General features: G+C 32.9%; 1 protein-coding gene across 1 annotated transcript in view; it reads left to right on the top strand.

The window, feature by feature from the left end:
- LOC126841948 (calbindin-32) overlaps positions 1-16,864 on the top strand; it is a 55,174-nt gene that overhangs the window by 30,284 nt on the left and 8,026 nt on the right. The window contains exon 7 of the mRNA XM_050578768.1: positions 15,991-16,074. Coding sequence (XP_050434725.1) covers positions 15,991-16,074 — 84 coding nt within the window. The remainder of the gene's footprint in view (positions 1-15,990; positions 16,075-16,864) is intronic.

Raw genomic sequence — 16,864 nt, 5'->3', positions numbered from 1 at the left:
AAACGAAAGCATGGAACATTTATGAGAACAATATTAGTCGAATATAAAATATACAACAATAATAATAAAAAAAAAACATAGAAACCATTATTGTTATCGTCGAAAACTTCTCTGACAACGTAGTGTAGATTGTAGAACAAATCAAGTATATAAACAAGACCGTTCAATGCTTTATGGGTTGTCGATGAGAAAATTTGCTCTCAAAGTTGTTATGGACGGTCAAAAGTATCAGTAAATATAATTTTGACATAATAACAGACTTATTATTGTTAATCGTGCAATTTGTATTACGATACGGACAGATTTAATTCTTTATTTTTCGTTAAATTGTTTAATACTTCATATTTTCCTATCCTTTTTTGTCAATTCCAAGTTTTTACAAATTTTTAATTTTTAAGTTGAGTTTGATTAAAAGAAAATATAATAGCAAAATTAAAAATTTAACTAAAATTTGTAAAAAATTCTAACGGGTGCTAAAAGAATAATACAATTTGTTTGCTTACAAGCAATGTGGGCGAATACATTTATACTGAAAACTACAAACATATTTCGAGCTATAATAATAGTAGAAAAAAAAAGAGACTCGTGGTGTCAACTTAAATTCCACGACCGGTTAGAGTTGACCCACGGGAGTGGGTAAGTTGTGACAGACTAATACCGGGATTTCGACAACAATCCCGGAATTTAATTTTCTTCCTTAACGCATTCATGGTGTTATATTGCCTATTCTTCTCGCCGTGTCAACTTTTTAATAACAACACTTGCAAATAGAGGATCACCAAAACACAGCAGTTCGGTTTGCCGACCTACCACCTACCTACCGGACTACGCCCATTTTCCTTTTACTTTGCACAGGCCTGCCATCCTCTTGTATTATTATTACTCCGAATTGCATATCTACCTTACTTGTATTTTGACCTGTGAAAAGAAAGAGCAAAACCACAAAGTCGCAGACAAAAGAAAATTCGCATACCGCCCGGTCTATTTCCGGGTCTTTCCGACACATATGATGGTTTTGAGCGATGACTCGCGGTCAAGTTTGGGTACGCAAAGGGTGAACCCTTTGCCATTAAAAGTGTGCATACATATCATATCACTTTGTGTCGCTTGTATGCGTCTTGGAATGCACAAAATACCAGCCGCGACACTGCGGTAAACTACAAGAGGTGAATTACGTTATTGAAATAGATTTTTTTTATTTTGTATAATAAATCGTCAAAGAAATACACACAACAAACGAACACCGTGTCAGCTCGTCAAGTCCCGGCGGACATTCCGTACAGCAAATCGTCGGTCGGTCTATTCGTTTTCTTTATAAACAAATTTTTTTTTAAAAAGTCTCGACGGTTTAACGTGGTCCTCAGAAGGCTGTGGAAACGATTTTCGAATGTATATAATGTAATAATATTTAATGTAGTGTATATTAATACTACTGATTTCGGATGTCGAGCTTGACCAACGGCTATGTATTGGTTATGAACCTATCAAACACCTAGACGACACGATATGACAAATAAATTCCCATCCCGGTACCGAGCCGGGTAACCCGGACAGCTGTTCGGTTTAGTGTATATCCGTTTAGTTCGAAGGCTAGCAATAAACCATTTTCGACGAAAATTGAAAACGTCTGTAACGTATTTGATGAAATATGATATATTATATGAGATTGGAAATCCACGATTGGCGGGTAATAATTAGCCGGCTGTGAGTTTCCGGACTATCATATCGGTTTATAAATCACCGTCGACGTGCGGGCGCGGTGAGAACCGAATTATATGAAACCGTCATTTTATGCTTTTTGAGTGCTATTGGAACCAGCTGCGGCGCCTCTCCCATATTTTGGAGTTTTCCGGACAAACTGCCCTCTAGCGAAACAGATAAAACCGTGCCCGGTGTTGTAATGCAGTGCATAAAACTTTCGGCGTATTTGTTTCGAGTGGTACTATTTTTCTTTGGACCCTAAATCGTGTTAAATTAAAAACAAACAAAGCCAAATCGATCCGCTAGACTTCGTTAACTCTCTTATATTTAACGCACATTGGGAACGGTATGGGTTATGATCGTTAATCAATTTAATTTCTAGTCTCACGAGCGGTCCTCGCGCTAAAAATAACCGAGACGACAATACAACAATTCGATTGTATACCAAATCCGAACCCATATCAGCTGTCTGGGTAAAGTGAATAAATTCATTTTTGTACATCAACCGACAATGCTGGTGATAATATCAAAAATACAGATAAATTGTGACTAGTTTTGCTAAACTCTTGCTGTAACGGCTTATAAATTTAAAAGAAAAAACGTGTGTTTTCAAATAGCATTTATTTACATCATCGTAATGATAGGATCCTAACCTAAAAATGTTGTATTGTTTAATCCTAATAAAATGTGCCGTTTCCAATCGATATTTTGTACAGATTACTAGCACTCGCTTATCCGCGTGTACATAAAGTATAATATAGTATTTAATTGACGGTTGTATATTAAAAGAGACCAGGTTTAGCGAGTCCCCGACGAGTCGATGAATGGTAATCGATATGATACGCTCTACGTCGTTGGCAACATAGTCATTACCGAGTTTGGCGATGTATATTATATTTTATTTCCTTTTATTAAACTACACTTGTTGTCCTCTTATATTTTCTTCTCGGATTAATACAAAATAATTTACTCTTTCCGACAGTAAATTATTCACAAAGGGCGGCCTGTCGTTTCCTTTTTTCCAGCCTCGTCTCTCCCTCCCTGTCGGTAGTAAGTCCGTTTCGGATGACGATAAATTTATTATACTCAAAAAGAGTAATTAGTAATTTAATAAAAACAGTAACTATCTTATACCGGCCGCCTGTCTTTCTTTTGTCCGAAATTCATTATATTACTGTTTCCGGGAAAAATACAATGCCGTTAATCGAACCCGTGTCCGTGTTGAGATTACATTACGTTTACTTAGTTTTTAATCAAACACCAGCGATTGTCTTCTAAAATGTTTTTTATTTAAACCACGCTTTTTCTCTTCATAATCAAACAGGAGTAGGTGGTAGCGTGACAGACTTTTCAGGTTTCTTTTTGTATAAAGAACTTTAATTTTAAAACGTAATAATGTGAAAAAAGTGTATGAAAACGAAACAATTAGTTTTAAAAACGAACGCTCTTGGTGCTTAACACACAAGGCGAGAGAATCATTTATGTAATTAAAATAACCGCCACGAAACGAGGGACTTACGATAGGTACAAAGAAAAAGAAAAATTTTCATTTACAAAAATATAAAACAACATATTATAACGTATGTAAAAAGCAGAAATCTATTTAAAAATAAATGATCGTGCCCCAGTACCTCTAAGCTGTACAGGAATATAAAAAAATGTTCTATTAATACTTTGCACTTGGATATTATATAAATGCTTCAATAATTTAAATGAACTAATGCCTCATATCTTTTAGTTTAATAAACTTTGAACTCAAAATATTTACCTTATATTGCAATTTAGTATTATAAATTATATGTCAAGCTCGAATGTTCAAGATGTCTCAACTAAAGAATGTTATAAGTTATAATACACAAACAGAGGCTACGAAAGTCGGTTAAAGTTATTACATTACAATGACCGAGTTAAATGAGAAAGTTCCTTTATTATTAAATTTGCTCTGACTATATTAAATGTTTGACAATAGCTCGAATCCATATAATCACAATTCACTTGGCTCCTCCAAGTTGAACAATAGTATAATAGTTTATTTACAACCTAAATGGATGTTTATTAATGTTGATTTCCCTCGAATGTAAAACTGTGTTATTTTTCTTATGAAAGTATGTATATATTATTTTTAAGGCAGTGTTAGTAACGCTTTAATGTGTTTGCAGTTATAAATAATAATTAAGTAAATAGGCGAGCTCTTCATTCGCATAATGATTTTACCGCCCACCTAAACCGGAGCACTATAAAATCATGATACTAACGCTCTTCGTGTCATTACAGCAAACCCGCCATCTTTGTTTGTATGGAAATAAGTATATAAGTAAAGTGTAAACAAAAAGCCAAAAGGCTCTGACGTTTCAAACGCAATTTAGCTTTTACCCGTTGCTGTTTTTAGGCTGACTAAAATTTGAATAGGCCGAATAATGTGAAATTAAAAAAAAAAAAAACACTATTTTAAATTTGATTAAAATTTTTGATTTTACTGAATTACCCTGCAAATTCACCTCTTCATTTGCCTTTTATTTTATTCAATTTGACTGACTGACCACTCCGTTTGCTTGTCTTGCAAACCTTCGTTCAAACGCTCGCTAAAGTATTTTTGTTGTTTCAGTTTCATGTCTAATATTTTCTTCCTAATACTTCACTCTCGTTTGTTCTGTTATTTTTGCAACTCTCAAACTACTTTGCATACACATATGCTTTAAAAAAAACCGTTGGAACAAACATTGATTGATTTTTTTTAATCCTCTTACAAATCAATTTTTATTTAAACGCGAACCCATTACAAATATGACCCACCGGTAACAAACGAGTATTCCAAGCACGTAAAATTATTTAATTTAAACTCTCTCCAAACTTGGCAGACATCACAACAACAGTCGATTAATTGTTTTACAGATAAACAATTCCATGCATAAAATTGAAAAACGTAATTAGAAGAGATACAACATAGTAATAGTAGAGCGAATCGAGTTTAAATAACTACTAATATGTTTACAATTTAATATGTAAATTCGTATAGGCACAGTTTTATAGATAATGGAATCACTATGGAATCTGTAAAAACGCGATGATTCTAGAAACGGTGCAACGTTTTTAAATTATTGTTTCCAAAGAACCAGTCATTTAAAACTAAGTCCTTTCAGTGCACAGGACAACTCATAAATAAATCAAGCAATTTTTAAAACTTGCGCGTACCCTCTAAGGTTTTCGTATTGTTGTTTTGGGTCAAATATTAAATACACGTATAAATTATGTAGATGTATGTATAGCTGAATTTCCTGGCTTCAGTTTGATTTAATTAATGAACGTCGTGGGTACCTTTCGAATTTAGTTTGGACTCGTCAAACAAACCTCTGCCATTTTGAATGAGTCCTGACTTAATTATTGTTTAGGTCTAATATACCGTCCAAAGTCAAAAGTTATTTCCGGTAATATTATGCTAGAGACGTACAATCCGAGTATAGATTCTATTCGGCGGGTTTTATATTACTTGAAAGAACAAAAGAATATTTGGGAGCTTGGCAATAGTCTGCTATGTGATGATCACTGATCATATAGCAGTCATAGCTTATAAATGCTGTTTGTTGAACCTACAATAATGGACATCACGCACGTTAATGTCATTTACAATAAGCTACCGACAAATGCGGATAATAATCGTTGTCGGTTTAGAGAACAAAACAATATTATAATGCCTGTAACACATGTACAGCGTGAGTTGTCTCTCGGTCGGATGTTTATCGCGCCAAAAACGCATTGCGCATAATTTATAGGTAATCATGAATGATAAATAGTGGTGCAGTACGATACCACAGAGTCTCGACCTGACCGCAATAGTAATAATTATTATTGTTAGCTAAGCTACTTGCCAAGGTTTACCGCGCATTAAATCGCATAACACGTTTTCCGGATGACGTTTTATCTATACCAAAAATTAAATTTAAAGTTACACAGGTTGATTCGTTAGACACTCGTTTTTGTCTTAAGATAATTACAATTTTGCAGATATTGTTTTTGAAAAAAATTTTGTTTGAGATAATTTACAATATTATAAAATCACTAAATATTTACATTTTTTAGTATTTTTCAGCGTTCCGTTAGCTTTTGAAACTTCAATTGCAACTTATTTAAATTACAAATAGTTTCTAGACAAAATTGACTGGTCAATATAACTAGTATGAGATATTTTTAAAGTTTAAAATTAAGGACAGGACCATGGGTAAACTTTTATTCTGAACTGGTTATCGACCAATCAAAATTCTCAGCAAATTATTCTTATTTTAAAAAACTAATTCAATTTTACATATACTTTAACTCTTACCATTAGAGTTTACACAAGTCGAAAGAGCTCTGGGAAAAAAAAAAAAGATACAGGTTTGAATATTGTCTAATATTGTAAAATAACTGAAGTGCCTCCAAAAACTACAACATTGCCAATTTTTTAAGAATAAAACGAGTGTCTTATACTTAATAAATACATATTTGGTACATATTTTGTGGGTCGCCTCGAGAATGAATCTGAAGCCATTCCCAAACGTATCGGTCCTTTTCAAATAAAGATTTATCCGAGGATTTAGGGACGGTTGCTGCGTGTTATACTGGTATGAAATAATGGGTTTGGCGTGGGGATAAATAGGACCCAAAATTACAGTAACGCTTAAGTTCTACGCCCTCGCGAAAAGGTCACAAATATGTGTAAATATTAATAAAAGGCAGTTTTCGTTTGTCTTATAACTTAGCTAGAAACAATGCAGTTGGACCCTCGACCCTTTAGAGGACAACCAACTTTATTTCCTAAAGGCAGGTTTCAAAACAATTCCGAACCGAGGCGGCGAAGTAGCTGTATCTTTTTTTCTTATACAATATGTATACACATATATATTATGTACGAACGAACTAGAGTGGCAATTACTATGTCTATGTCTGTAACTTATTGCACACCTTGTAGCCACCCATATAGCCAAGTAAAATATTGTGATTTAAGTGTTTGTCTGATTGCAAAATAATATCTGTGGAACGACTGAAGCTAATCCTTGATATTCTGTTTAAAGTGGCAAAAAACAACTTAGAACCTTTTTATTTTTTAATTATTAATATTTATAGTAATTTACAGTATAATATATATATATATTATATGTGAGTGGTTATCAAGCAGTTTAAATTGTCAGCAAATCATCCTCAATTGAAAAAAAAATTATATATTGAACGCATACGTTACCGTTAAGTTTTAAGAATTGATAAAGCTATGGAAAAAATACAAAACGTACAAATTTGAATATTGCACAAAAACATGGGGTCAAATAGTGTCTCCAAAAAGACACTATTTGTATTTTAATTCAGAACGCGAGCGTCCTATCCTTATTGAATCGCCCCGTTACACGCTATGTATAAAATTATAGTCACTGTCCCTTTTCTGTACGCCACGTGTCCACACTCCATTATCGATATTTTTTTAGGGAAAACGCAAAAGTCGCCTGTCGCCAGTAGAAAACAAAAAAAAGGCCTCGTAGCCAAATCAACGGATAGCGGCTGGCAAAGACGTTAAAAAAAAAAAAAAACAAAGTTTCCTACGACTCCTATAATATATTGAATTCTCGGGGCAAAGTGTTTTTTGGAACGTGCGACGTTCTATCGCCGAAACAAAAGCAATAAGCGCCTCGGTCGAAGAAAACGTCACACATGTATAGAAAACCTACTTGCCGTTAAATTACCTCTCGAATAACGTTTTCTACCGCACCGCACCGCAGTGACGACCTAACCTTTACGGGTCTTGTCGAAATAACCCCACGCCGCCGTGGATCCTTCGAGCTGTTGCGGGATATAGACATTTATTAAGGTGCCAAAGTCAGGCAATATTTGATCAATGTAATATATTTTACATCAGACACGAAATTGATTCTTCTCGTATATACGGCTGTGAGGCTATCAAATATATTACGCGAACGAAAAATAATGTGAACCGAAAGGCAATTCGTGTTTGTTTTTTTCCGACAACGTTTAACTTTGATATTTCAAAGCCGAGCATATAGAAGATACTGATTTTGCATCAACCAATAGATCACCAGTCAAATTTTACAAGGCCAAAGTTAAAAACTGTACCCATCCGTCTTTAAAATCAATAAAAAAAAAACACTTAAAATTTATGGTATTTCCCAAATGAATATACATATGTAATACGGCACGCTTTGAAAAAAAGATCAAATTTGCTTAAAAGATTCTTGAAATATAACATAACTATAATACCATGGTCGGGCATAAAAAAAATATTTGTAACTAATTATGATTATAAACGATTTTAATAAAAACAAAATATGTTTGGTGAAAATAAACATATTTTTAAACACATATTTGAAGTGTCGGGGCGCGGTTTATCGGTTATATTAAAATACTCCTTCTTATAGATACCATAAGCCGTAATAACGATCCAACGTTTTTCATTAAAGGGAAAAACTAAATGTTATTTTTTTAAGCCATATCATCACTTTTGTACAATATTATCATTTTTACGAACTTGTCTGGCCAAGGCCTTTGTAACCTTGTCCTGGCCCCATAGCTCTCGTTTTTTTTTTTTGTTTCTTGGTGTACAAATATGCATTTAATTGTATCTCTATTAAATCCTCGTGACATTTTAGAGATTTGCACAATTACAAATTAAAAGTGTCTACAGTAGATGGACTCTACTGTCAGAACAAACTCCATTCCGATCGATGATTTCAACAGAATAAACAAATCTAACTCGGTCGCCGCTAAAAACGGGTGATTTTCACAAAACAAAACAAAAAAAAGTAGTCGAATTTTTTTTCTGTTGCCGGTCGAAATCGTAAACGTACATATTTGATAAAAATAATATATTATATTCTTTTAGCGCCGAGAGTGTGTAGGTATATGCAAATAAGGTTATTATTATTCGCGGATAAAGAATGGTCGGAACAATGAAAACAAAAAGTATTAACAAAAATAAATAAATAATAACAATAATAAATAAACGCGGTACGAGGCTGCGGACGTATGAAAGCTTTTCATAAACATAACAAATGGCTTGTCAGCCGCTTCATGTGGAACTAAGTGCGTTTTAACATAGCACAGCCGGAAAAACTGCCATCTATAGAAAACGATCACTCGGGGCAGATCTATTAATTTGCACCAAAGGGTGACAAGTTCCTATTATACTATAGTGGCGTGCATGCTAATGATCGTCGGGCTTTTATGCGCTTCCCCGCGAATGTCAGTGGGACGATATTTAATACAAAATTTTGATTTAGCTGACTGGCGGTGGCGAAGCTGAAGAAAAAAAAACATTCCCGAATAATATAGTGGTTTTAAGTGAGTTTTACTCATAAAAATATCGGTTTCTAACCATTTTTAAGTAGTCAGTTAGCTGGCAGCTCTTTAGCAATTTTTTGTAACGAATGGACACGTTTTTTCATTATCTATGAGAACACTTTTTTATTTCCAACGTAATCAGAGTTTGGAGTAATGTATTTTATATGATGATAAACGAATAACGATTAAATCAGCCGTTTTAATCAAGAGCAATTTATTAAAAACAAGAAAATTGATTTTCAATAATTTATAGTCAGTGCTTTAGTTTTAATCATTCTTAAATAATTATTAATTATTTTAAGTTTAATACTTCATATTAATTCGAATTTGTTTTGAAATTCACATTAACGAGTAGTTATTTATTTTACTATCAATAATTAATTAAATTAATAACATATTTCAGTTTTAATTTAATAAATTAACGTCCAATTCTCCTAAACAGCTCATACATAGCATACATAGTTAGCTTTATTCATGCTTGACTTGTGTCCATTAAATGTACACCATTTTCTTTAGTTCCCAATGGACTTTGCTAAATTAAAAATTTTATAGTGGGTCTAAATTTAGGTTGTTACTGTTGTGGTCCAGTAGTAGATATAATATGGCTCCACTACGAATTGTACATAAATAAACTGCTTAGCTCTCTACGTAGACCTTTGCTAACTCAATCCTAACCGCCTCTGGTGTGGTATCGAAATTCAAAACTCTTTTTTTACAATTCAGAATGCTGTTTCAATCACTGATCTTAAACCACGTAATCAAATTTGGATAGTCATAAAATTAAGAATTTTGTTTATAGTAAGTTTTCATGTCTATATTGGTGTGTACGGGCAAAACATACTGATCTTAATATTCTATACGACTAATGTTCGGTTTATTTCAAGTTTACAAGCTATAAATCTTAGTTAGGGTTTGGGGTTCGGTGTAAATGCGTCTCTTGTTACAGCAATAAATCGTCGTCGATTGAAAATAACACAAGAGGTTTGCACGTGCTCTCCAACAGTTTATTTCATTAATATTTCCAATAAGGAACGAACCGAGGCATTACCGGAGCCTGGGGTGGGCACCTACCTACGCCGGGGATTACGTATCACAAATCGGATATTAGTAAAATTTCAACTAATTTAAAACCTTTCCACAGTGGTAGATGGGTATTAAATAAGCCCACGGGCGCCGTCATTCGTCAATGAAATTTCCGGACCCCGGCGCTGTTTTGACTTAGGTCTAATCGAAGGGATTACCGGTGAAGTATCTAAAACCGTAAATACATTATGATACGACCGCAAAACGTGGAAAGCCCAAATCTTCTAGAGAACTTCCGGTCTTAACTACTTAATATACCAACCATCCTCCTCTTCTCCTCGCATATGATATTAATGTAGATCGACCTGATTGCATCCCTGCTGCTAGGTTAACGCGGATACCGCTACAGCAGAATTTGTATGCTTCAAAAGTGTACAAGTCGATCTCACTCCGGTTGTAATGCCCCGGGGATTGTACGGGAAAGTTCAGTACAGGAAGCATAGAAAGTATACATTATTATAACATAGTTGTGAGACACATTCACCATTGAAAATAATATACAGTGTAGTTTTCGGTAATATTAAACAAGAGAAGGAGATGGTAGGTAATTAAAAAAAACAGCCAAGTTAGATGCCTGACAGCGGAGCTATGAAATTAGAATCACTGATTTAAACGTCCCAATAAATTTAAATATACGTTTAAGAAAAATTATGAACAAAAAAGTATTAGTCGAATATTTACAAATTCGACATATACTTTTTACATAAAGAGAAACGATCCGATTATGTTCAAGCTAAAATAATTAATAAATACATTATCCACCTTTAATATTATCTCTAATAGTATTCACCAGTAAAATGTAGACCATTTATCGATTAATGCGCATTTGTTGATGTTCAATCTAAGTTTTATAAATGATGTCTATGATTAATATTCTCCCTCAGGATTATTACTGAAGATTTACACAAAACAGAATGTAGATAGATGGATTTACGCAATCTCTTTTTAAGTAGTAAATCAAATCACCAACTTAAGGTACCATACGTCTTGTTTACTTTATAGTAATGAACTCACAAGATACATAATATAATTTGTGATGAGGCGCCAAGAGGTTAAATGTTTGCAGATGATATTGACTTAGTGAACAGCAGTACACATAAATGCCCTAGAGACTAATTGGAACAATAATGATGGGCGTTGGAAGCCAGTAATAAGAACATTTAAATATCACATATGTGCTAGAATTCAAAATAAAATAACTGTTTTTACTTGGGAGTTGCGCGTATGACCGGAAAATATGTGAGAAATAGGACAGCATAGTTAAAAAAATTAAAATGAAAAAACTAAATCAGTTAAGAAGGTAACAAACACCTCACTATAGGAAAACGGGGATATCATATAGGCGAAGAAGCGAAAATGTATGTTATAAATGGAAACGTGGAAGATCAAGAAATGAGATATTATATGACGGCGATTAGAAGAGATAGGTATAAGGTGAAAGATAATTAGAACACGGCCGACTTCATTTGTAGATAAGGCACCAGAGTTTCACATGATGATATCTCATTTAAAGTTTAATTTCCACTCACGACACCTGTCAGAGAAAAGTTTTGCCAAAAAAAAAAAAAATGTACACATACACCAAGTAAGTTTTGATATTACTCACACGTGTCACGCGACTAATATGAAAATAATTTGAACAACGTGTGTGTTTGTTGAACTTTCATCTTACAGCTCATGCCATTAAATTTTACGTTTTTATCGCAATAATTTTATTTTAACAACTATGTTTGTACGTACATTATTTAATTAAATTCTGCACTACGGGCAACCGTTAATAAGTTTATGTGAAATCATATTTTTTATGAATTTAGTTTCGTTCTTGTAAATTTGGGTTTCTTTTTTACCATTTTGTTCAGTAAATAATAGCTTAAAAATAAAAACCCACATGACGTTTTGTGCCCAATTTTTGTAACGAACGTTATATTGTTCGAATTTGTCGAATGTCCTGACTTAAACAAAGAAAAGTGTGCGTGGGCACAGGAAATTGATTTCGGTAAAATTGAAAAATGCCCACTTGGTAATTACTTCTAAAAGTATAAAACACAATTTATGGTTATGAGCTAGTATACCCGTTGCATATAATCTAATAATTTTATATCGGGTAAGGAAATAATACGTGACTCAAAAGTCGAACATCAATATTTGATAACAGTTTATCATAATAAATGTCTTGCCAAGTCAGTTCAGAGCAATACGGTTTAAAATTTAAAATAAATAATTAATGGTTGATTATGAGGTAAACCATTACTGTTTGGTCACTAAACTAATAATTGTCAACAAACTAATTGATTTAGCAAATAACATAATTAAGTGGAGGACGACAAACAAATAGTTCATAACTCATAAGAGCAAATTAAAATATTTATTTATTTGACCATTAACGTATGCGGGTCATTCCTTGTAAAACAAACAATATTTTTAAAATGTCTGACCTTTTGTAAAAAGCAAATCATGGCTTGGCCGAAACACAAATGTTTTTCGTCAACCAGTTCAAAAATAATGGCCATGGGCACGAACAATAAACGGCATAGCCACATTAAAAAAACCACAACTCTTATTAAAAATAACTTAAAAATGTAAATTTCTAACGATCTATTCTGATGTCAAGGAAAAATATCAAACTTCATAAAAAAACCCATTTGAGCTTTTTATTTTATAAACATTGAATTTTTATACAAAAAAAAAAAAAACACCGTCATCAAAAATTATGAAAACGTATTACATATTTGCATAAACATAGTAAATATGTGTGCAAAGTTTTAAGATGATCATTTGAATACTTTGAGAGTTACAGGCTTTCAAAGTTGAAAAATAGTGTTTTTGCTGAATGGAAAAATATACACACTTTGGTCACGCGTAAATTTATACTTTTCATGTTTAATTTCAATACTATTATTGTTTTATGGTATTATTAAGTTTTTTCCGTCACAATTTTGTACAAACGACAAAAAAAATGACACAAGGTCAAACACATTGTCGATTAAGAATAGATTAACTCGTTTCTCTGATTGCCATAAAAAAAAAAAAAACCCCCCAATAGTTAATCTCGGATAAAACGATTACTGTCGACAGGCGCCATTAGCAAATAGAAATTTTAAGCAATAAAAAACAATCAAAGCATGCTACCTCTGCCCCGTAGTATTGTAAGGCCAAAGGTGTCCGTCTAACAGCCAAATGTATTCCTTTCGGCTGTTCCAATTCACTTTGTACGACAATAGTGTTTCTCTGTATTAGCTGTTGTATATAATAATAATTATTATTATATACAACCGTACCGCCGTAGTCTGGGGAGTAACGGCAAAATCACTCAATAGCGTAATCATTACAGTCTGTTTGCCGGTGTGGTAATCCTGGACTAATCGCAAACGGTCCCTTTTGTGTCCTTAACCCCCTTCTGCCTGTATTATAGCAAACGCGCTGTGCGGCCTATTGTTTTTAGGGGGATTAATATTGTACCGCGCGACTGCACCGGAATCACGGCCGTAGCTGTTGCCTGGAGGTCGTTAATTACAGAATTTCGCCGTCCACATATACCTCTGCGGTGTAGTTTTGACAAATTGGCCGTGTGTGTATAATCCGGCAGAGCACATCAAACTTTTCGGTCTAATCGATACTGAGCTCGAAACGGCTCTCTTCTGCTGCGCGTACAGTCGCCGTCGTTTCAGCTACGACCACCTTTTTTTTTTTTTTTTTTTAATACATTTTTCGGCTGCACGACTATTAGTTTTGGTAAACGGTGTTTGTAACCGAATATCGCATTTTCATTACATCGTTATTCGTTTTTATCCAATTCAACGGGTGGTGTTGAATAATACATTTTTTTAGTATAAATTACCACCCTTGAAAAATATTTAAACAAAGCTGTTGTGTACACATTACTGCCCGTCATGACCAATTAGCTACATTTACTGTGTACATAGCTATTCGCAAAGAGCACCCTGTCGAGGACCGTACCCCGTCACGTCGAAACGCCTCTTAGGACAATGCTTTTCCGGTCCACTTGATACAGTGTATCCGCAATTAACTGAATCGCTATAGAAATAAAAATGTCGAGTACCATTCGACTTGATACAATAAAAAGGTGTAGGTTAATGACACCTTATTAATGAGAGCTCATAATTGAAATAATTTTATAAACCATTTACAGCAGTTTTGATTTTTCTGTTAAGAGCTTTCTTTAAATTAGAATGATAGCATTGCAACCTATGTATATAGTAACGTTGTTGAGTTTGAAATTTATTTCGGTTGAATTTTACATGTACGAAACGTACTTATACTTATACTCAAAGCATATAAAAGAGCAAATTTTGTACCGAGGTCTGCGCCCTTTGGTCGCACTATAAAATACTATTAAAGGACAAAATATAACAAGTTAAATATAATAGCTACAATACATGAGCGTATTTTGATTTAATAACTTAAACATGCAATAAGTTTAAAAAAAACAACATTATTTACTATGCCGTGCTCCTTTGGTGTTTGATGTATTCCATCCGACCAAAGGCGAACAACAATGTGGTCGATTACATTTTAAGTGTGTACTTGGTACCAGACCAAGAACTAACTGGTTAGCCAGTAGGGTTAATAAGGATATTTGTATAACAAATGGCCGATGGGGCAAGTGTATTGAGATGAGTTGATATAAATAACAAACAAATCTTATATTACCTTACTTATCTTATTTAATTATTATTTGACCTACATATGAACACTAAATAATGAAAAAATCGTTTAATCGAAATTAAACCTTTTTTCCTTAATAAAATACTGCATTTACATTTGTTTACAATTATTATCCCAATTGCCTTATTTATTCGATACAATAAAGTGACAAACAATCGTCATCTCTTCAGTAGGTATGTGCATTGCGAATTACATTTTATTAGTACCTACTACGTAACTTATTTAAATTAAGAGTTGAGCAAACTCTGATTTGATTAATGGTTAGCGAATAATACAATTAAATCACCTGTTTTTTAGGTGATTTAATTTAACATTAGGCAGTAATGTGATTTAGTTATCAATCATAATTTAAAGCTATCAATTAACATACTCGTGAATAAATATTTAACTTAATTCGTTTTTGTTTTTTTCATTTATCAGCTTTATAATATTTTTCAATTATTTAATTTATAATATATTCAAGTACTATTACTTACTCGTTTAACTCGTGGCTAACTCTAATTTTATTGCAATGAATTAATTAAACGAACCAATAGTCTCAAAGAAAAATACGTTTAATCGATTAATACTCTTACTATGATTAAATATTCTCGGGCCAATATAAAGTCATAAGATGGCGGACCGAAATATTGTTTATGCTTTGTGTCCAATACTTTTTAAAAGTTTTTAATTAGATTTGATAGAAACCCATCCTGCCTCTTGGAAGACGAGTAACTCGGAAACGCCATTTTTTTGTATTTTACATATTTTATCATTTTAGCTAAAACGTTTTTGTACGTTCTTAGAAATTCGTATCATTTTACCCACCACAATGGCAGTTGCCAAATCAACCCTTGACTAGGACAAATAGGGGTTTGTTTATCTCGCTAGTCATGGTGATAAATACACATATACATCTGGTTAAGTCCCAAATCCCATGCTATAATTTTCGTGTACGTGCGCAGTCTTTGCTAATTCGAAACATTAAACATGTTATTAATTTCCCTAGCGAAATGCATTGAAACTTTTGTTTTAAAGTTTTTGCATTCTGAATCTCGGTAGTTTTGAACAATTTTGGTTGCATTAGTAATAATATAAATTTAAATCAGTAGGCGAAGCGAGTGAAATGCTAATTGAATAAAGTATGCTAAAAAGTTGAAGAAATAAAATTAATTTTGTTTGTGTGAATATCAAAATTTATTTCATACAAATTTGTTACAGAACTTTTTACGGGACTTGCTAAAGGAAGCGAAAAAAATCAACGACGTATCCGAGGATAAACTCATTGAATACACAGACACAATGGTAAATGACTATTATACATTTATATTCACTAAAATGTAAATAACTGTTTTAATACAATTTTCAACTGAATTGTTTGTAAGTCGGTTAGTATTTTATTCACAGTGAAATGATGTTTATACCAAAACTTTTCTATGACTTTAATGCTCTCTCTCTCTCTCTCTCTCTCTCTTTGGTTTTAAAGCCCGTAAATTGGTTTTTGTTCAATTTCAAAATAATTGCATATTTAAATTGCTAACAGTCGTAAAAAATAATTGTTTTTAAAAATCCGTGACGTTAACTTTAACAACGTCTTAATAGTGTTATCTTAACTTTATAATTTAATTGAATACTATGTTATTTTATAATTAATATACTAGGTAAACTATTCAAACGCGTCCTTTAATTCGTAATTGTATAATATATTTTTATTTATTTTTAAAATATTGCTTAAAATAAACTGAAATCAATAAAAAGTTAAGTTGATAAAGTTTTTTCTTGTTGTTCGCATTTAAAACTAATGCATGAAATGAAGTATTTTTGTATTTTTTATATCCTATTCATATTTAAGGCTTAAGGTATTTTTCTATGCTCATTTTTTTCAGTACTCGCCACTATGATAAAATTTACCAGACTTTATGCTAAGGGTATGATTTATACGGTCGTTTTTTTCTTGACTTCCGCATTGCAGTGCGTTGCAGTCACCAATTCTCTCTATCTTGTAGTTTTTTTTATTATTTATTTCTAACACAATCCAGTGCAGAATAGCGATAGAGCATAATAAGTACCCGTTTAAACCGCCGATGGAGTGAAG

Source organism: Adelges cooleyi, unplaced genomic scaffold (assembly GCF_023614345.1).
Source record: "Adelges cooleyi isolate 19-005CV unplaced genomic scaffold, UGA_ACOO_1.1 ACOO_flye_CR_arks_rails_tigmint_CR_PRNA_41, whole genome shotgun sequence".
Lineage (NCBI taxonomy): Eukaryota > Metazoa > Arthropoda > Insecta > Hemiptera > Adelgidae > Adelges > Adelges cooleyi.
Note: the sequence above shows the minus strand (reverse complement) of the source record. Positions and strands in the feature narration are given on the sequence as shown.